Source organism: Perissodus microlepis, chromosome 17 (assembly GCF_051167445.1).
Source record: "Perissodus microlepis isolate ML-2025 ecotype Zambia chromosome 17, ASM5116744v1, whole genome shotgun sequence".
Taxonomy (NCBI): domain Eukaryota; kingdom Metazoa; phylum Chordata; class Actinopteri; order Cichliformes; family Cichlidae; genus Perissodus; species Perissodus microlepis.
Window position 1 is genome coordinate 9,758,849 of NC_140477.1, and position 23,111 is coordinate 9,781,959.

General features: G+C 42.3%; 1 protein-coding gene across 2 annotated transcripts in view; it reads right to left on the minus strand.

The window, feature by feature from the left end:
- Window positions 1-441: 441 nt before the first annotated feature.
- The window catches only part of wnt5b (wingless-type MMTV integration site family, member 5b), an 87,608-nt gene continuing 64,938 nt past the window's right edge, over window positions 442-23,111 (minus strand). For both annotated transcript variants that reach the window (XM_084909912.1, XM_084909911.1), the window contains 6 exons: window positions 12,165-12,313; window positions 11,190-11,277; window positions 10,750-10,909; window positions 7,129-7,421; window positions 2,530-2,688; window positions 442-2,444 (listed from right to left, as the gene is read on the minus strand). In XM_084909912.1, coding sequence (XP_084766038.1) covers window positions 2,145-2,444; window positions 2,530-2,688; window positions 7,129-7,421; window positions 10,750-10,909; window positions 11,190-11,277; window positions 12,165-12,313 — 1,149 coding nt within the window. In that variant the 3' untranslated portion in view covers window positions 442-2,144. The remainder of the gene's footprint in view (window positions 2,445-2,529; window positions 2,689-7,128; window positions 7,422-10,749; window positions 10,910-11,189; window positions 11,278-12,164; window positions 12,314-23,111) is intronic.

Below are 23,111 nucleotides of genomic sequence, written 5' to 3' on the forward strand. Positions count from 1 at the left end.
TGAGCAGCTAAAAGTAATGGGATCGTTAGTAAGGTCACCGTACAGACCTGCTTAACCGTGACTGTGCACTTGACATTCAGCTTTGAGCAAATTCTGCTGGGATATTTTACAGTTGCAGATGCATTATGAAGCCATCCTGCTGGTTCCATAAAGAGGCTGTGGGAGAATCCAGCCTTGATGATTTAGATATAAAAGAGCAGAAGAAGAGTCCAGGACTGGACAAGCTGTTTGGCCATCTGATGGGATCAAAGGTCTCAAGGAGGCGTGAGAAAATTAAGAAAACTGAATGATTAATAAGCGTAAGCTACTAATAAATCAGATCCTTAAGGTCATTTATGAATATACATCATATTTTACTTTTTCTATATTGGAAAAAACCAATGCATTCACATAAAAACAATGGACGTGAGAACATTCATGTCTTTAGGCTACTGTAACACTGATATGATCAAGAAAGAGTAATTTAAGGTTCATTTAAATGTAAATGTGCAGATTAAGTCGAGATTAAATGTCTTGTTGTCCCTAATAAAGTTCTGCCTGTACCTGAGAAAACAGCCACCCGATGACAAAGACGTGTCTGTGCTTATTATGTTGATGGGGAAGACAGGGAAAAATGCTGGCCCGGATAAAAACTTTCCCGGAAGAACTGCAGCAGACTTAAAACACAGAAAACCTCATTTTTTCAAAGAGTAGTTTATCAAAAGAATACACAGTAATGCTCATGTATAAAAACATAGAAAACAGGAGAATCAAAAACAATAATAAAATATACTTTCTGTTCTCGTCTACTATTTGTTCTTTTTGTTAAACGTAATAAACCTGCAGTCCTCTCTGTTTTTGCACGTCCATGAGTTTCCACGGCGCGCTCCGTCCTCGCCTGCTCACTCTGTCCTCTTCGTGCCAACTGCATCTAACATCTGTATCACAACTGAGCCAATAGAAACGGGCTAAAAATCACGCTACGACAGGACTGCTAAGTCGACACCACGGGGGCTGTTTGCTGCTCTTATCGAGTTGCGCTACAACGCGAGATGAAGATGTCCACTCACAGCGAACGTGTCTCTCAGTGTGGCTTCATTAAGGCAGGTACAGCACATTAATCTCACTAATGGAGGTTTCGCTCACTTTACTGTCACGTGAAGGTCACGGAGCCGGACGGCTGGTGTGAGCTGCTTGTTTAAACAGCCGTGGTGTCAAGATGGCTTCAACCACCAAGCCTCATTAACCTGCATAGTCACACTTGTCAGGTCACGGGTGCAGGATTACTGCTTTGATGATACAAGGAACAGCAGCAGCTACACCCTCTGCTGCTACTTGTACAAAACAGGTGGTGCATTTAGTCTTTTGAAGAGTTTTTTTTCCCTGAACCTCACTGTGTTGTGAAACAGAAACAGATGCAGCTTGTGCGCGCATTTGTGTATTCCTACTTTTCATTTATTTATCTTTTTGATTAATTTCCTACCTTATTTACACCACCAATCGGAACTTTTCTGCATTTCTGCCGTGCATGATAACACATCTCTTAAATTCAGAATCTCTCTTGCAGGGTTAAAAGGTCAGACAACATACATGGTGACACAAGTGATCACTTTTCCCAAAGCATCAATAGATTTCTCTGAAGGGTGGGGTCCAAACTGTGTCCTGGGTTTATTTGAGTCTCTTTAAATAGCAATCAAGAGTTGTGTATTTATTTATTATTTAATTATATATTTATTTTTTCATCTCACACCAGTCACATCTCCTCTCACAGATCCAGTTGTTCATCCTCAGTATCATTCATTGTCCATCAGCTTTGCTTGTTTCCTTTATGATTGTGATCAGGACTCCAAAGACGACAGCAGAAAGCGATGACAGAGGGTGGGGAGAAATAAAAATCCGAGGTGTCTTTTGCCCTACCTTTCCATCCATTGATGTGTTATTTACTTCCAAAAAATATGCTGCACAGGTGCTATGCAGTTTTTATTTTTTTTTATTTTTTTTTTGCTTTTTGCTTGGCTTGATGTGAAATGGTGGGAGATGAGGACATTTGTCAGAAATCTGATTTTTGTGCGTCTAATCCTGAACAAAACTCTCGAAACATCACCGTCCCGTCACCTCCGGCGCCCTTAGTCGTCACCGCCGCCTCCTCCAAATCCTGAAGTGCGCTATTTACACACAAACTGATCCACGAGCGTCGTGCAGCGTTTGCACTTGACGTAGCAGCACCAGTGGAACTTGCAGTGGCAGCGCTCGTGCTTGTAGGTCTTAAACTGGTCGTAACCTCTGCCGCAGCACATCAGCTCGCAGCCGTCCATGCCCTCCGAGGTTTTGTTGCAGAGTCGGCCCTGGGTGCCCAGCGATCCTGTCGTCTCATTGCGGAGGCAATAATCCGGGCTGGGGTCGATGTAGACCATGTCCTGAGTGGTGGGTGGGTTGAAGCGCTTGTCTAGAAGCTCCAGCTTTCCCTGGTGGATCAAGGACAGAATTAGCAGAGGCAACACTTAAAATGGTTCCTGAGGGAGGAGACAGAGACATGATTGGATTTAGTACCTTGCGTCCGACCCGCATGGCTGCTGCGCTGTCGTATTTCTCTTTCAGGAACTCTCCAACACGTCTGAAGTCGGCCAGCTGGAGCCAACAGGTCTTCAAACTGCAAGAACCCGAAACTCCATGACACTTACAGGCCACATTAGCCAGGTTGTAAACCGCCTGTTGGAGTAATAGAAAAAAGACATAAATGTTAAATAATCAAAATGTATACAGAGATCAAAAACCCCCAAAACTCCACCTTAGTTTTTACACAATAAAGGTTCACTACAGACACAGATGTAGACTTTATTTAATCCCACATGGGGGAAATTCACAAAGCACAGGAAGAAAAAGTGAATAAAGAGATATTAGTAAAAAGAAAAATAGTCTACATACTATACTACTAAAGGTTACTATATACAGTAAAATACACTAAGACAAGTGCAGTGGGAGGGATTACTATGCACAAGCTGAAGCAAAATAACCCATGTTTCTCTTTCCTCCTAATACCTGTCATTGTGATGCTTCAGTCTCACCTCCAGGTCAGCAGCTTTAGCTCCAGCTCTGTGGTGCAGATTTACAATCGATTTGCTGCTAAGCTGCTGCCATCTAGTGGTAAAAATTTGTAACTGCTCAGCTCTCATCATTACAGCGAGCACATAGTGAGAGGGGAACATAAAAAAGCATCATGGAGCTGCTACACTGCTGGAACGGCCAATTAAAAGACCCCAAAATATAAAGAAGAGATGAGTCGTGCAAACGTTGCTGCACACACACACACACACACTGCAACATTTTCTCCAAAACTGGCTTTGTGGAGGCAAAATTATCTGTTTATTTAAGAAACCTCTGTTAGGTGGGCTATACAATGAACGCAGAGTGAAACAGATAAACAGGAGGGAAAATGGAAAGCAAAGAAAATGATTTTTTTCTCCATATGTGCTGTTCTTCGACGCTGCTGTCAACATGACTCCACCAAAGTAAAACAAACAGCTGACTTGGAATAAAAGGCCCGCTAACTGGAGGAAATGTTCCTCTATTGTAAGTAGTCTTTCCCACATAGTTCCCATAGAAAAAACTATCCCTTGAAAATAATTGGAACATGACAATTATTGATTTAAACACATCAACATGAACAAGCTTTTTTTCCCCCTTAAGATAAAACAGCTCCTACTTTACAGCGTTTGGCCTTGTTAGAAAAACAGGAACAGGAAATCTAAGATTTATTGTCCTCACAGCAGTGGGCTTTAGGGGGAGCCCTTCACCCCTGCAGCTTTACCAGGTCAATTAAACCGCAATATAAACAAACCAAACAACCCACACCCACACCCCAAGCATAGACACACAAACAAGTACAAATTGTTCTTGGTATTGTGCAAGCACCTACAACAACTTAAACAAACTCCAGCGCATCTCCACGCAATTCTTGCCGAATCGAGTTCTTCTGACTCCCGATTTCCCCCGATTCAGCCTCAGACAAACGAAACCCATCACTCTGTCTCCTCACACTGCCTGATCTCAATTACCTTCTCACCTCTGTTAACCCCGGCGTCCCAAACAGCCTCCCCAGCGACCCCCACCTTCCACCCCTGTTCCCTCTCCTCTACTTTACTACCCAGCAGGCATAGCACTCGGCACCCTCCAATCCCATGAACCGACCTCAGTGACCCCCCCATCAGACGGGGAACAGGGGACAGTGTCATTTTGTGGAAGGGTAAAATGATTTTTGGTGATTCTCTCTTTGATACGTTCTTAAGTTTAACTTAAACTGAAAGAACAGAAGAAATAGAAAGGCCATATAATACAACCTTTCAGAAATGTGTTGTAGCTTCAGAAGAATGGTGCAACTTGGGACTCTGAGAATTAAGAAAAACTTTCAGATATAAGTTTAAAGGGGGAAATTCTCATATTTTATGACTCCTTGCCATTTTTACGAGCCTTTGTTTTCACTGAGACTCCCGACTGTGTGGTTTATGACATGTTTACAGCGACAGTAACATTTCACGTAACAAGGATGAGGAGGCCATTACTATGTTTTTCTGTGCTAATCTTCCCAATTAACATTTCTCCACAGCCAGTGCTTAATTTTGTGACTTTGTTTCATTTCCTTCATTACTGTGAACATCATTGTTTGATGTATAGAGCTTTTCATTACATACTACCTGCCAATAGCCTCATGTTGCTCAAACCAAACCATGCATGTGTGTGTCCAGCATCACACTCAGCTATTTGGTAGGTCATGCCTGCTGGGCACAGTGACACTGGACCTGATGAACACACACACACACACACACACACACGCTCAGTGATCCGTGGTGGAGACACAGTCTCTGTGTCAGGCACAATAGGTTTTTACTCAGACAGGGTTAGGGATTTAGGAGCTGTGTGTGTGTGTGTGTGTGTGTGTGTGTGTGTGTGTGTGTGTGTGTGTGTGTGTGTGCGTGCATGCAGAGTGAGAAACAGAGAACACAGCCCACCCTTTGTGACAGCGTAAGCAGTGAATGAGGAATGAAAATGGCAACACGTTTCCCTGCCTCATCCTCTTTTTTGCTCTGTGAAGGATAATGTTGCTATATTTGGCTACATTGTTGCCTATATTTTAATCTAATCATGTGAAGGAGGACTGAAATTTGTTTGCTTCTTCAGATGCTTTTGATGCTCTGTAACGGGCAGGTTTAGATTCCTTCAAAGATTGCTCTAACACTGAAAGAAAAAGCAAAAAATGAACTTTCAGCTACATGTGTCCACCAAGCTGCAAAGCACCAGTAAATGTGTTTCTACACTGGGTGAAACTGGCCCATGCATACTCTATCTGCTTGTGCCAGCACTTAATTGAAGCTTCTGGATTACCATACTTATGCTGAATTAAATAAACTGAGTTTTTAGGAAACACTTGGGATGTGCTGGGTGCGATTTTCTCGCACATTTCATTGCAATAAAGTAAGATCTGATATCTTTGGAACAGTAAGGCACGATACTACAGACAGTGATGACATTTCACCTCCAAAAAAGTAAAGACAGATAAGCACCTAAAGTGCCACATGATACCCCCCCCCCCTATTAACAAAAGGACCCAGGGGCTGACATACTGATTGAAAATGATCTTGTGTGTTCAGAGCAGAGGCATCTCAAAAAAGGCCGGGAATGTATGTCTGGCTGTTTTTTGGGTCTGTGTAACAAGCGCTGCCTCATTTGATTTATGTGGAGACAGTGGAAGTTAGTAGCTCTCTGCGTGTGTATTTGTGTGTGTCTGTGTGTGCGTAAGTGTGCGAAAGTCTTTGAGAGTCACAGAAGTGTGACCGAGGTCCATCCCTCACCCTGTGTCTCTGTCTCCAGACGTTTGTGCACACGGACGACCACGTTGTCCACCGCTCACACAAATCAAATGAGGCTGCAAACACACACACACACACACACACACACACACGGACACACACACACACACACACACACACACACACACACACACACACACACGGACACCGCTGTCACCTCCACAAAAGCCCTGTGGTTTGCCTTGTTCAACCAAGCAAGACAAATCCTGCTTAGGACAAACCAGCGTGTCCACGATAGAAAGACAGAAAGCAGGGTGGGGCCGGGGGGATAGAGAGAAGGAGAGAAACTGTCTTCCTGTCTGTGGCTCTCCTCCTTTTCATCTCTCCCTTTGCCTCTCTTCCGTTTCGATGGACAGACAACAATGAAAGCAAAGGATCAAACGGGAGACAGGAGGAAAAGTCATTCAAAAAAGCATGCGTATGTCACTGAACTGTGCGTGTGAAAGGTTGCTGCAGCAGTAGATCTTTCCCTCATATACTCTCGTAGAGCCCCAAAGGGACTCTCAGCAGAAACACAACCTCTCCAGACCCTCACCTTTGACCTCTGACGCACACATGCACAAAACTAGGCTCACCGTCTCATACACAAATCAAATGAAGCTGAGGTGAGCACACACACACACACACACACATGCACAGGCAGCGTCTCTGTCTTGTAAACAGCTTAAACAAAGCTTCTCTAAGTGAAGATAAACGTGTTCTCCTGTTCCAGGGAACACCAGAATGGGCAAATGGAGAGTTTACGAGAAAGGTGTGTGTGTGTGTGTGTGTGTAAGAGAGAGAGAGAGAAAGGCAAGAGGTTTCTTTCTCTCCCTACCTGAGAACCTTCCAGACAACTTCAGTTACTAGATCATTTGTTGAATCACCATCATTGCCATTGTTCAGTAACTAGAGTGGAAAGGAAGCTTAATGACCATCATACCACCCCAGCTTTGAGTCTGTCTCTCTTGTTTTTAATGTCTTGTAAAATTTCCTTTAAAGCCCCTCTCAGTGTTGGATTTTTGTATGTCTGTGTATGTGCCTGTGTGTTACACCGGAGGAATGTGCTCTGACCTGTCAGCCCCGCCAGACTCCAAGGGCGTTACCAGTATACCATTTGGACCCTCCCAATAAATAACCCCCACACACAGGCATATAAATACTGCCCGGTCAGGCAATCAGAGGCCCACTCAGCTTACACACATTCCTGACAGGGAAACATATGAAGAAGACAACAGTAACCTTGGGAAACTTAACACAGCGATGGTTTTGTTGAGAGATAAAGCTTTTTTTCGTTGTCCCATACCTGTCTCCCTGCTTCATTATTATGCAAGTTCATCAGCATCCGGGCATGCTCGGGTGACCCTCGGGGGTAATTCTTCTCCCTCTCCCTGGCGTCGACAAACTCCCGAGCAAACCTGTAGCCGTAATGCACATTATCACCGCAGCCACCCCAAAGCCAGTCACGCGGCAGGTCTCTGGGGCGAGCGGCGCGGCTGCAGCCGCAGGTGGAGAGCTCGCCCTCGCGGCACGCACGGCTGACGGCATTGACCACACCGGCTGCGCTGATGGCGTAGGTGAAGGCTGTTTCCCTGGAGCCTGATGGAGGAAGGAAAACAAGAGTTAAGCATGTGAATTCTGACACACAGTAAAGCTGCAGTTTTGCTGTCACATCACTGACAGGAAACACAGGTAGCTGCACAGCTAAATAACCCCTTCTCTCTCTCTCTCTCTCTCTCTCACACACACACGCACACACACACACACACACACACACAAACACACAGCTAACAGCCCCACACCCCACTTGAACTAACAATAGACAATAGAAGTGATTTGAGGCCCTGACCTCATACCTGGTTAACTCCACAACTTTAAATGCCAGATCATCCACGTGCAGCATTTAATGATGTAAACATATCAGTTTCTCCAGCATATCAGTTTTCCTCATGTGGTCGGCCTCTGGGTATATCTGTCCAAGTACTGGCTACTCAACCATAACGTTAAAGTGTTACTTCTACCAGATTACAAATCATCATTGCAGCACTCATGCGATAAGAACTGAACTCGTGGAGCTTAGAGCCAAAAGGAAATACATCTGAAACATTCCTTCCCAGTTTTTTACTTTAAAGAAGAGAGATTAGTTAAAAAAAATTAACAAATAAAGAACTTTCAGAAGAATTGTACTGCTGTATCCTCACCATTGTATGGGGCTAAAAGAAATCTGAGTGATGGATATCCTAAAAGCAAATAAAACCGAACTGTCTGCATGACTCGATGGCTCCAGAGATAATCTGTTTGTGTAATTTGGGTGAACTGACCCTTAAAGGAGATAACATGTAGGAATAAGAAGAAAGGAGCTGGGCAAAAATCCATGGAAGAAACTTCTGGGAATGTTTGTCACACTGTGCATTTAATGTAGATGGTCATCTCACAACAATTTACATAATTTCCAGCCAGAGTAATGCACTTTGAAGGAGTTTGCTTAAATGCAACTAGCTTCTAATAAACAACTGTGTTTTTACAGCCTTGGTCGCTCTTTGAAGTGGCCTGGGTGCAATACATTTCACAGACTGGTCCATATTAATGATTTCCATTCACTAACACCAACGTGGAATACACAAGACAGCCTGCTTGTCCTATTCTCTGCATTAATACACACTTCAGCGCACAAAGAAGTGACAAGGACAAGGACAACGGCCTGACAGGTGGAGACTAAGTGCTCTGAAACACCATGATTTACATGAGAATAACAAGGAGCTTTGAAATGCTTTTCCTGGTAGAGGCAGCATTCACTGAGATGATTAGCTTCAATATGAGTGTTTGAAAAGGGCAAAATATCTGTATTTAAAATATACCATATGCACGACCTTACTGAGTGATCTCTACACCCTCTGTCCTTGCTTCCAGCATAAAGCTGCTACAACAGTGCTTATTTAAAGAGTAACCTTACACAGTGCTTACCTTCAAATTCAATTTAAATAAAGATTTAAACAAAATGTGCTTTTTGTCTTTCTCACCATCACCTTACTGTCATGGTCTCTACAGCTACAATATTGCAGCTTTTTTTAAATATTACCCTACTTCACATTATTCTTATACACATACAAACCATTTATTAGTGTTTATGCCATACTCTAATATACAGAACGCAAAACTTTCACTTTCCTTGTTGTTGTTTTTTTTTGTTTGTTTGTTTGGTTTTTTTTTTTTTTTTGCACTTTTATTATTTAAATAGCGCACAATGGTCTCTATATTAGACAATTTCTGTGGCCCCGAATCAACAGCAGCCAGTCAAGACAGGAAGGTATGCATGCAAATATCCGTTCATGTTATGCAGCAGGATAAAGAAAGCCAGACAAGACAGGGAGATAGAGAGCGAGTGGTTTTATGAGACTGCGGAGCCTAGACTTCAAATAGCAGGTCCGGATCTGCCGGCTCGGTGTCAGCTCATCAGTGCATTTCAAAAGAAGAGCCGCAGGACAATGGACCGACTAACACCTCCATATAAACCTGGAGCTAGACTGTCAACACAAAGACAGGCATGGAGGCAGAGTGAGAGAGCCCGCAGCGGATTTGGCACATACTTGTTGATGAGGCGATTCCCACATCGCCTGCTGGGAATTAGACGCGCAAGTTATCGATCCGAAAATCTGCGCTCCGGGTATCTGTTTATTAAAATACTGGAGATATGCATAAAGCGTACATGCCTTTCCTGTTTTATACCTACGGAAGGCTTCCTTTGTGACCGTCTTTTTAATCGAAGGACTAAATTTTTCGTTTTAGTGCGCCTGCGTAAAGTATACCGGCTTTTTTCACGGTAATAGTTGGGTCGAAATGAATATTTCAGATGTTGTCATATGTTGGATTTTTAATGAGGTTTTTCAGTCTGAATTTGAGTTCTGTTTCTCTTTATTTTATAATTTCTTGGGATCGTTAATGATCAATTTCTTTAAATAGAACAGCATGCGCTTGGCATTATCATGCCTAAAATGCGGAAATGGGAACATTTTGAGGGACATTTATTTTACACACATATTATATTCTAATGACATCACTTTTTATAATGAGAAATATGGGACATCTTAATATCTCTAAAAATAATTTTACACTGTCCTTATATATGTGTGTTTTATGTGTATTTATATGTTATATGTAGCATCTGGCTTAACACTATTTACGTGATATGTCTTTTATGCTAATCTTAATGCCACTGCACTAACAAACAACAATCTTTCCACTTCTTCTGTTCTATTTCACCTCAAGTTACCCGTCTTTTTACCACATAACTCATATCTATATATGCCATATTTTATTGGATACAATTACAGGCTAAAAAACAATGTAATCAAAACCTGTAGCTACCTATTTTTTAGAATGTGACCAAAAAGTGGAATAAATCTTCTTTTTAAAACTGATAATCTTAAAAAAAAATCACCAGAATAAAACTATAAGAAAGAGGAGACATATGCTGCCACAATGAAGTAAGAGCTGTAGTTGAAAGTGAGCCTTTGGCTGGATGCTGAGCCTCTGTTATCTGTTGCTTATATGGTGTTTTGAAACAGGCCATCACACATTAGCTGTGGTGCCGCTGACATTTCTTTATCTGTCTGCTTTTACTGAGGGCCATAAAACCCACACACATGTAATTTGAATTTTCTAGGATGGTAGGAGCTCAGTTTGAAATATCTTGTGTTTAAGAAGCAACAGAAACAGAGCTGACATACAAAAAAAGCACATGTAAGCATTTATAGAATAGTTGGTGATAGATTTTGAAAAGATAAAATCCCAGAAAAAGAATTGAAAACACAAGATTGTAATTTGCTGTTAGTCTCATACTGTCTGACAGATTTTAAAGGCACAATATGACCATTGTGCCATGCCCTTTTAATCACATTTTTTTCCTCCTCAGTTACAGTAAACTCACCAATCTGCATGACCCGCCCAAACACTGAAGTGTTGTCCACTGTGCTGCAGTTCCACCTCCTCTGTCTGAACTGGTACTGACATTCCTTGATGCCTGTCTTGGCTCCATCTCCAATATAGGTCATGTGGTCTTGGTACAGCTGGCACAGCTTCCTCTGACCCTGCAGCAGCAGAGATAAGATTAGCAGACATTAGCTGGTTAACAGTTTTATATTTCAGTGGTACCTGCAGGGAAATTGCCCTTTTATTCGACCATCTCCCCGGTTAGGTTGCAAAAGGGTACAGAAAAGGAAGTGACAAGAAGATCAGGGCTTATTCTTTAAAAAAAATCATGCAGAAGAATCAGGGGTGCAAAACTGAGATATGCTTTTATTCTAACAAAATAAAAGCCTTGTTGACTTAGAGGAGAATCGTTTCCAAAGCACACAGATACTAACTTACCTGGGAGAGACCAGACAGCTGACTGCAGAGAGGCTGAGCTCCAATAATGTACATCTCTGGCCGCTGCATCGGGGTCAGACCGAGTGACCTGAGAGACAGAGGTCATTTCAACTGAGAATTTACCCTTTAAAAAACCGTAGATGATGAAATTAAAACAGAAATGCCTCAATCTGAGTTTATGGAATCTGTGACTCCTTTGTGAGTAGAGGTCAGCACAGCAGAGGGCAAAAATTCAGACACATGCTGGGTTTATTGGTACAAGTGGCCAATAAAATATAGATAAGAGTCTTCTGGTGAACATCTCTGCAGCCACTTCCTTTCCTTTCAAATCTGACTGCCTAACACAGAAAAATCATGTAATAATCTATTCAGATCACCTGGGCTTTGAAAGTTTCCCTTTTAGTCTTGAACATGAGTGCAAACTACTGAGTATCTCAGGCTGTTTTAAGGGCTAGACTTCTAAGATGGACATCTGGTCCTGTAATTTCATTCTGACCTCTAGCAGTATCATTCCACAGAGCCACCCTGAACTGGGCCACCGCAGTACGTTTTTGTAAGTCAAAAACAAGTGTGGCTAATTTGCGATCCTGTAGGCACAGCAGCAGCCCGCCATGCAATGCCATTTGGGGCTCAGCCAGAGTAAATATTGTGACAGAGCCTTCACATTTGTTCCATTCACTGTTAGTGTCCCACCACTAGCGCACCACGCAAAACTAACCCCCAAAACACACACACAAGCACAGATGCAAGAAGCAGCACAAAGTGAAGCCATGGCTCAAAGAAATTCCATTCATTATGCTTCAGCATTACAGAAATCAACAAAAATTGGTCTATTGTGCGAATCTGATGTTTTTCTTATTTGCTCTCTTGACGGCACAAAATTTGGGGAGGGTCATAATTCACTCACCCACGTTTTAGTCGCCGTTAATCTACTAACCATAACTTTCAGAAACCAGTGCGCAATCATTTACTTACCACCACGAGTTCGCGTCCACCATCAGCAGTTGCGAGCTGCAGACAAGGAAGGCGGCAGCCAACAGCAGATGTCGGACGGCACCGGTTCGTTTTGTCCGGACAGGCCTGTTGTCCATGGTCCGCCGCTTCAACGCCGGGAAAGTGCTCTGCTGAGGAGACATGAGCAGTGAATGAGGAGTCGTCCTGCTCAGTCTTTGACGGTTTAGAGGCCTGACAGGAGGCAAAGCGGCGGGTTTGAGTACGACGAAATCTGCTCCTACCGACCACTTGTTTCTGCCTGCTGTATCCTCTCGTCTCTAGTTTGATCAACTATATTTACAAAAAGCAATTTTTAAAAATCCAATAAAAAGACGGAGATTGTAATTTTCAGGTGACCTTACTGTCGTTGGGTAATCTGAAATCACATTAACGTTTTCCTAAAGGTCAAATAATCCAGTTTATTTGCTGAAATCCCAGGTCTAAGTCGTGCGTAAAATAGTTTGGAATGAGTTTGGATTTTACGCACAGAGCGATATGAATTCTCCCTGGAGAAATCCAGGGCCTTATGATAAAATAAATAAAACAAAAGTAAAAAGTGCGATCCCGTTTTTGCCTCAAGAAAAGATTAGCAAGGATATCAAAAAAAATAATTGAGCAGCAAAGCGACTGTTCCTTGCCCTTCCTGTCCCCTTACGGCCACTCTACTACCACCACCACTATCTCTTTCTCACGCACACACACTCTCTCGTATACACTCCTCCTCCTTCTCTCACCCCCACTTCACCTCAGAACCCTCTTCTGCCCTCCCCTCCTCAGTCCTCTATACATTATGCACCGGTGATTGTGTGCAAGAAAATCAGATGACTATTTAACACTTTGAACTTTCAACGCCAAACCACTTCTAACACCTGTGAGGACTATGAGGTTGTTGTTCACTGGGATTTGACATGAGCAAAAACTTGTTAGATAGACAGAGATTCTCTCTGGTGACCATTTTTAAGCATCACCTCCGGAATAACACAGCTAATACCTCTTTCTAATCCCTTTCCCCCCTCTCTGATCAGCGTTTGGTAAACGGTCCATCAAGTTGGGACATTTTACTAAGTTAAATTAAAAATGAAAAGTGTTTATTTATTTACGTTTATGTCTGGGTGAAACGTTATCAGGACAGTGTTTCAATGTTTAAACTGTATATATAAAATATATTTTAGTAGAGGGATTAGTCTGGGGCGTTTAAGCGCAATACGCGAACAAAGTTCAAAGACGTGATGGGGGTCGAACGTTTTGGAAAAACCTCAATCAACCCTACAAAAAAAGTTCACGTGGGTCAGATTCCTTTGACTAGCTGAAGTGAATAATTTGTTTGAATAAAAGGTGAGTGCTTCAAAATCGCCTAATCCTCTCTCTTTTGGTCAGCAAATATAAAAGGCGATGCTACCACGTCTTACACACACACATTTCACATTTGTAGCTGGACACACACACGCGCGCGCGTTCAGGAGTAATGAAAAGTCTAGAAGTAAAGAGAAGGCGTGTTGAAGCGAGTTCTCCTCAATTCATAACCCGGTCAAAAGCAAACTACGATGGGTCGGTGGGCGGTGAACCTGCGGAGGAATAGGCTCTGTTTAATGTGGTTCAATGCCTCTCAAAAGAGCGCGTCCACAACCGGAGGGAAGAAAAAGGAAAAGACTGGACTAGGAGTTCCTGAAGTCCAGAGAAACTACTCAGAACATTAATCAAGCAGGCAAGCAGGTATATACTGGGCTTCGTTAGAGCAGTGACCACTTTTAAAACCACCATAAGGCTCACCAAGTTCAGAAACAACGACGGGATACGAGAATATTACGACACACTGCCCACAGGTTATAGTGGCTATACGTAACGAAACTTTATAGTAGCATAATTTAACACACAAAACGATGGTGAAAATCCTTTGCTGCCTATATATACGTTAATTGTGTAAAATAAGACAAAAAAAAATCTAATTAACAACTTAAGGTGTATCCCGGGTGCGTAAAAACCTATGAGGATCAAAAATATCGAATTTCTCTTTTTAAACAATTCACTGAGAGAGGTTTAGTGAACGGGGATGTGTATTTCCCCGTTCACTAAACACGGAGTTTCTGTCGGTGTCAAAGTGGAGCGCGCTAACAGAGAGTGGCATGTCTCTCGTCTCTGCATAATAATAGACCTGCAATAAACTTCCCCAACACGCACACGCATACACACATTTAGTTTTTAAGTGATCTAAGTGGCAGTCACATGTGACTGACATTCTGCAGTGTTTTATGTGAGCGGGTCAAAGTCTGACAGTGGAATAAACGGACTCTTCGAGCCCAACAAAACCAAAACTGCATAAAGTTGTAGATGAAAACTTCTTTATTTTGACTTTCGCCAGTGACATTTCACTCCGAGGTCTCTATGACAACTGTGTCTTCATCTGGGATACACACATCTACTCCTCCTCACACAGTGACCCAAATACACGCGTTCAGATTTTCTTTTTCAGTCAGTCTGCATCCATGCCTTCATACAGCGCTCTGGTAGTACTCATATAGTCATGCCAGTAAAGCTATTAGGATTAAAGTGAACTGAATACTTCAAGCATACATTTCCACTCTATCGGTTTATGACTACAAGGAGACAGTATGTGCTGCAGGATGTTGCTATTTTATAGATGTAAAATAAGCAAATTTATTTAATCTCATTCTCAGTGCTATACACGCCATTATGTATATATACTGGTACTGTAAGTGAACATAATGAGAGGCTGGGACACAGCACGCAGTTTGAACGACACTGCAGCTCCATCTACTGATGCCTTGCTGCACAGCATTTGTCACTAAAGGTTACCTTTAACCTTTAACTTTATTTTTAAAAGTCAAATCAAATAAGAAATAAGTCACTTTCAGTCACTTCAAGTCTTCCGCACACTGTTTTTTCTAACCCCTTTCCTGAAGCTGAATCTGCATTTTGGAGAAATGTCTACAAATATAAAGAGGACTCTCCTCCTGAGAATCCGTGTAATTAAAAATAATCAGATTGATTTCGGCGCTAAAGAGAAAAACAGGTCAACCACCTATTCTGGGACATGACCTACAGCTTCAGAACTACAGGAGCGGCGCAAGCATGATGTGTGTCAGCTGAGACTGGTTTACTGCCAACTTGTGATGCTCGTTTAGAAACACAAGGAGGCGCAGTTTATCCGTAGCGCTCGACACAGTCAAAGGAAAGGGTAAAAAAGACGAAGGGTGGGGCGGGGGAGAGGCACAGAAAAGTTGGACAAAGTGAGATGAAGGAGGGAAAATAGAGAGGGTGAAAGAGAGAGGGAGTGCCCAAGTAATGGATACAGAGAGAGAGAGAGAGAGAGGGGAGTGGAGAGAGAAGAGAGGGGGGGACTTGTCCCTAGAGGATATGAGCAATAGCTATGCAACAGGGAGCAATGCCTGAGAAAGTCGGCAGCTCCTCGCTGGATTAACAACAGCCTCACTTCTTATTGCCTACAGTGCCAGAATTCAGCAAAACAACCAGCCCGTTCTCTCCTGCAGGGGAAGCGGCAGCTGACGGAGCCTGAGCTGATTGCCTGGAAGCTGCTCGGGACAAATTGTTAAATATTATTTTTTAAAAATCACTGTCACTGCTGCGAACTGACTGTATTTAGAGGGAAATATTTAAAGTAGACTCAGCAACTGAAAGACAATTGAGACTTTGTCTAATCATGTTGGGCACTTTTTTAATGTACCTGCTTTTACTTTTGTAGGAAGCAGGAAAACCTTGGCCTTGTGTTTGAGTCAAGGAGACCACCTGAGCTTGCATCAAAATCAGATGGTGTTTCCTGTCAGGGCTACTGCATCAGTACTAACACAGTCCAATTAGGCAGTTTATAGTAAAATTTGATTTAAAATAGTGTATTATTAAAATTAAAGTAAAACCAATTACAACATTTTATTTAAAAAGTAACCAAATACTAATGCTGTGGTCAGAAGTTTGTATTCACTCATCATAAGCATGAATTTCATGGTAATTTCAGGCTTTTGTTAACTTCTTTGAACCCATCTTTTTCCAGGGTGAAGTGATTGTACAGCATACATCTTTGATGGCTTTAAAAAAGAAGAATTGGGTGTACGAGTTTGCATTTATTTGAGATTTTCTGTAATTCACAAACCTAAGGGTTGTTGCATCATGATCAGATGCTTTTGGTAGCCATCAACAAGCATCTGGCATATTTGTGGCTGGATATTTGACCACTCTTTTTGGCAGACAATTTCTTCAGTAGTGTTGAGGTTGGGGGCTTTTGGAAAGCAGCTTAATATTAGCCCGCTTTATCCATTCCAAAACCAGTTTCGATTTGTGTTTGGGGTCATTGTTCTGTGGGAGCACCCAGCTGTGTCGAAGTTTCAACAGTCTAGCTGTTGACTTGGGGTGAAGTTGGAGAATTTGGGGAGAGTCCTCTTTTATTTTTTCATCCGCTTTTTGCAATGCACCACTGGCAGCAAAACAGCCCCAGATCATGATGCTACAACCACCATACATGGCGTATGGTGCAGTGTTGTTAGGTTTAAAAGCCTCACCTTGAATCCTTCAAACACATTTCTTTTCATTGTGGTCAAACTTTGTCAGGTCTGACCATAAAACCTTTCCTCAGAGGGTATTTGGCTCGTCCATGTGGGTAGCTGCGAATTTCAGTGGTGCCTGAAGGTGTTGATTTTTTTTATCTTTCTTGGTCGGGATCCTCTCAGTCCATGACAATGTAAAACTGGCTTCACTATGGACAATGATCCTGGTGGTTCAGCATTTTCCAGTTCATCGCAAGCTTAAGCTTTGGTGGTTCCTGGACTGTTCCTGAACATCCTAACCAGTTTTCTTTCAAATGAGGCTGACAGTTCGGGTCTTCTTCCAGACTTCTGCAACGTGGTGACACATCTGAAGAACTTGGAATCTGCAGTTATTTAGAAATGGCGTCCCGCGTTATGAAATCTACAGTACTCCTCCATCAATCTTCACCGAGGTCCTTGGACTTGATGTCAAACAAATCATTTTTATGCTGGCAAAGAGAAACTACCAGTTGCAGTCAATCATAATCATTAATGAGAGGTTAATAGGCCTTGGCCTTGTCAAATTAAAAGACATTGTAGAGGTTTCAGCACCACTTGTTAAAAGATTTTTATTAATTTTATGTTAATTTTGACCCTTTGTGGTTTAGAGAAAATCGAAAATTAATTGTCCAAAACTTGTGCATCCAATTCTTGTTTTTGAAAGTCATTAATGATGTACGCTGTACAATTATTCCACCACAGAAAAATCACATTCATACCTATGATGAGTATGCGGGAATTTCCGATATACAATTTCATAAATTATAATTACAACGTATCAAAAAACTGGACCCAACAGTGACCGTTATTGTTTTGTTTATGATTACCACTAATGCGTTCACATTTAACTTTGTATTATTGTAGGGTCTTTGTCTTACAATATAAAGAGTCTTGAGGCAACTGCTTTTGTGATTTGGCGCAACATTTAACTGCATTTTAATTTTTCAAGGCCGACTTAATATGAGCGAAACAGCCTTGACTCTTACACAAGTGATTTTCTAATGTCTTCTAATGACTTAAGACATGAAGCCAGAAGAGAAAAATCTGCAGATATGACATGAGAATTTTACCATCCATGGGTCAAAATCATAGTAACTACAGCTACTGGAAAAACGTCAAGTACGATTAAAGATTTACATGTTTTATGAACACTTAAAGCACAAATGCCTGAAATTTTCATTGGGTGCTGCCCTCTAAATGCAAGAGGTGTTTATGTAATTTGTTCACAATAAAGATATAGTATGAGCATAAACAAGTTTATTGCATTCAATAGGCAAACAAGACTGTGATTTTTCTGCTACTTCTATCTGAAGGTCAGAAGTCCTGCAGAGCTGCAGAACATTGAGCCTGTAGATGGCCGCAGGGATTCAAGGGTTTTCTCAATGAGGCTTTTGCAATGCAGACGTCTGTATATACAGCGAGTTCAAACACCAGTTGAGCAGTTGAGGAATAGTCTTTTTTATGAACAATGCAGCCAACTAACAACTAATATTCTACGCACTATATAATTAATCCATTTCCACAATAAACACACAGCCAGATTAGATTTTACTGAATGTGTTTAATGAAGGGTTCGCAGTGATTTATCACCTAGCACACCTACTCTGTCTACTGTGCCATGACAGAAACTGTATTTTCAAATGAAGCCTCTCCTATTCCACGCACAGCTTTAAGCCCCTGCTGTTTTCTTTGGAAAACAACAAGAAGAACAACCTGGAACAGATATATAATATTTACCAACTTTTGTGCAGACGCTCAACAAAGAAAGCAGCAAGAGAAAGAACTGAAATTCAGCCACAGCCGCACGTGATGACGAAACTACCTGCTTCGCTTACTATACCAGCGCCGCTCTCGCCTTCTTTCTGTCATCCCGAGTGCTCTTCGTGTCTCTGTTCCCTTTCCAAAACACACACATGTGCACGTACACAATCACACACGTGTGCGGCAACAGACTGCTGCGGGGAAATCTGCTGCTTATATCATCCTCTCTCACTCTCACACACACATACACCCCTGGGGGAAGTTCAGCGGGACTTGGAAGCAGCTGAGATGGGCCCTGGGCTTTATATCTGTCTCTTTGTTTTTTCGGTGTACATGTGTGGTTGCATGTAAAATGGCCTGTGAAAACTCATTCTCTTCTATTCTGTTTTCCACCCTTCATCACCCCTCTCTCTCTCTGTGCTGTCCCCCTCCTCCGTCACACTTGCGCTCCCCTCTCTTCCTTCATCTGCTCCATCCCTCCTCTTCCCAGCTCTGTCCACCCCGCCACCACCCCCACCCCCAGCCCCTTTCCTTGTCTCCATCCATCCTTCTGTCAGCTGGCAGAAGATGAGTCATGCCTCTAGCTGGGAGGCTAAAACTCTCTCTCCCTCTTTCTCTAAATATATCTTCTCTACACTTCTCCATCGCAGTCTTTCTGTCTCCTTTTCCCTCGTTCTCACACATCTCTCTGCCCTGCATCACCATCTGTTTCTCTGCATCTTTCTGCTTTGTTCTGTTACTCCACTACGAAGCCCGTGCCTCCTTCATCTCTCAATATCTCTCACGCGTTTCTGTTTCTCTCTCTCAGTCTGAAAGTCAGATTGCCGTCTTTGTTCTTATCTGTCCCTCTCTCCAATCAGATGTGCAGAAAGACGTCCATAAGAAGTCGCTCTCACGTTCCCTTTTCTTTAATGTCACGAACACCAACACTTTCTTTTTACTCTTCACTGTTCTTCATTTAACATGTCCATGAAGTGTGTCTCGGTACTGTATATCTGGTGCTCGATGTTACCACATATGCAATTTTTGTTAGCCTTGATTGCATATCTATTTCTATAAATGTATATATAGGACAACTATTTCTTGTATGTCAACATACTTGGACAGTAGAGTTGGTTCAGCTAAAGGCATATCAGGTTAAAGTATATGGTTTTGTATTACTTTGCCAAAAACAAAGCCATTTAAAATATTGCAAACAAGTGCACAATGACTGGGTCTGAGAATTAAAGCCGACAGAGGAAGTACCAAAAACCACAGTTGCCTAAAATGGCTACTTGTGAATGGCTCCAAATGTGGGTCAATACTTGTATTGCCCCATTTCAAATGCCCAGATTTACAATCTACATAACCAGCTGTCTATGAAAGTCTTTACAGCTGATGTGCCTCTTTACGGGGGTCAATTTTTATGCCATTCACCCAATTAAATTGTATTAAGGCATAACGCGTGGCAGCTTGGAGTGACAAATGGGTGCGGACTAAAGGGACTTTGATGGTTGGTCTACACATTGTACTTGCTAGCTGTCATCAACAGCTACCCAGAATTAAAATAAATAGGAAGTGGCAACTGCAGCTGCTATCGTGTTTTTCATGCAGTTTTAAAAAAAGAAATCTCTACTGCTTTTTCGCACTTCTCTTTATGTGGTGGACTCTGCTGTCGCTCCTTTTCCTGTTCAAGCCCATTTTGTAGCCAGTCAGCATTTAACCTAACTGCAGTGTCATCTCCGTCCAACTATGTGCTTTTCTTTGCACTGAAGCACATATGCATAGGAAACATACCAATAATCCTGTTCCAGGTTGATTAGCTGTCTGTTAGGTACCACCTAAGTGAACTGGACTTCATTCATGTTTGTGCCAATGGTGACCACAAACAACCATTTTTAATGAGAGTATGACACAAATGCTATGATTTGCTGTTATTTTCTGCTCTATTTTGTGTCTGTGTGATGCATACAGCTTATGGATTCACCTTGCTTATCGTATTAGCAAGCAATACGTGATAAACACTTCGATCTGATTCAAACGACACAAACAGACACTTTAGTCAAACTCAGTCCTTCAAAGCTGTACTCCGCAAACAAGGGGTGACATCAGGATGATTAAATTCATCTTCTAAAGCAGCTGCTTGTTAACGCAAATATTTAATCAGCCAAACACATGGCAGCAACTCAATGCTTTTAGGCATGTAGACATGGTCAAGACAACTTTGGGAAGTTCAAACCGAGCATGAAAAAGGGGAAGAAAGGTGATTTATGTGACTTTGAACGTGACATGGCTGCTGGTGCCAAACAGGCTGGTCTGACTTTTTCAGATTTGCTGATCTTTTGGGGTTTTCCCCACACAAACATGTCTTCGGTTTACAGAGAATGGTCGGAAGAAGAGAAAATATCCAGTGTGCAGCAGTTCTCTGAGCAAAAGTACGTTGTTGATGTCAGAGGATAATGGCCAGACCAGAGCTTTGAACCACTTCAACCACTCATCAGGACCAAGGTATGCAGAAGCATCTTTGAACACAAAACACCTTATGACCCCACCATCTGAATAATGATGGGGTCATAACTTGGTGTAAACAACATGAAAGCATGGCTCCATCCTGCCTTGTATCAGCAGTTTATGGTGTTGCTGGTAGTGTAATGGTATGGAGGAAATCTCAATCCAATGTGCAATTAACAAATCAGCAGAAACTGTGTGATGCTGTCACGTCAATCTGAACTCAAAAACTCTCTGAGGAATGTTTACATACCTTGTCAAATTTATGGTAAATGGCCTGTATCTGTATAGCGCTTTAGTCCCTATGGACCCCAAAGCGCTTTACACTATATTCAGTCATCCACCCATTCACACACTGGTGATGGCAAGCTACATTGTAGCCACAACTGCCCTGGGGCACACTGACAGAGGCGAGGCTGCCAGACACTGGCACCCTCTGACCACCACCAGTAGGCAACGGGTGAAATGTCTTGCCCAAGAACACAACGACTAAGACTGTCGGAGCCAGGGCTCAAACCGGCAACCTTCCGATTACAAGACGAACTGCCAACTCTTGAGCCACGATCGTCCCACGATCGAATCTATGTCACAAAGAAAAAAGGTTAATTTGTTGCTCGGATTTAAATCAACTCTGTTAAGAGTAAAATGGCATTGTGTTTTCTTGGAGTGTGAGTGTGAGTGCAAGTGGCGCAACTGAGAAAATTCTTGTTGGCACTGGACAGGAAACCTGGGAGAGGCTGAATCCCTGATCAGAAAGCCCAGGGAGAAGCCACTGAGGCTGGGCCAGATCCCCAGATTCCCTGTGCCCTGGAGTTCAAAACTACACTGGTCTCTTAATCCCCTCCCTGGAGAAATTAACACACAAACAAATACGCACACACAGCAGATGTGCACACATACAGAAATTCATGAGCATGGTCATGTAGAGAAAAACAAACACATTTTTGCTCTCTGCCTCACTCACCCTCATACACATGCTTCAAATGAATGTCAAAAGCAACTTCTCCACCCTCTGGGACGGAGAACTGAATGTCTTTGTGACATGGAAGAGCTCTATACGCACTCACACATATCAGAGTAACACCAATAAGAAATTGGCCCATAGAAAGTTATAGTAAGACACACAGACACGGTGTGGGTCAGAACAACTTTCACATGCTCATCAGGGGATGAAACAGCGGAAGTCTCGGCTGGTCTGGCCTGATTTAATGCTCGTCTCTGAATTGATTCATATGGCCTGTAAATCCCTGGGAAGCCTTCTTCTGTGTCAGGTCAGAACACACGCAGTCCTGTTGCCATCACTTGGGAGGACATTCAGTTGACTTACATTCATTTCTCAGGGCTGTACTTTGACCCAAACCATAATTTCTATATACTTAGCAGAAGTTTTACCCTTGCCTTAAAATAAACCAAGTATACTCTCACAAAGTTGACAGCCTTCCAATTTCAACTCTTTCAACATTTTTTTATGCTTCAGAATCATCTTAAAATAGATTCAATTCATGTTTTATTTTCAATTTTTTTGTGTCACTAATCTGCATAAAACAATTTTGATTTTGATAATAACAGTCTGAATAATCCTTTTATATATTACTCAAGGTATCTTTTGCAGTTATGAGAGCCTCAAGTCAACCCAGGAGTGATTCGACAAGCGTCACAGATCATGCTTTAGCTTCAGGACCAGACTCTAAATCAGGTCCAGTATCATTAGATTTTTGTGTGTTGTAGTGTTTTTGTGGCAGTATGGTCCTCCTGAATGATCCTATCACCACCATGGTTAACTTTAACGGCGATATTAATGGGGATGCTCAGTGCTGGCTGTTCCCACATAATCTGTTTTGATTTTTGGCTAATATGTTCAATCTTTGTTTGATTAAGGCATAATCAAAAACCTCTGGGAAGCTAACAGCTGGCTGTCATGTGACTTTTTATTGAGGGATGGCCTCCAGTTGGCCACTTTGATGAAGGCCCAGTCGTTGAAGTGTAGCACTGATGGTTGCCCTTGGCTCTCATTGCTAGTACCCATTGGGATCCTGGTTACCTGTTGGCCCAGGATCATTCATTGCATTCATTAATAAGACCTTGAGATGGAGCTGGACACCTTCAGTTTATCGTTCGTTGACAG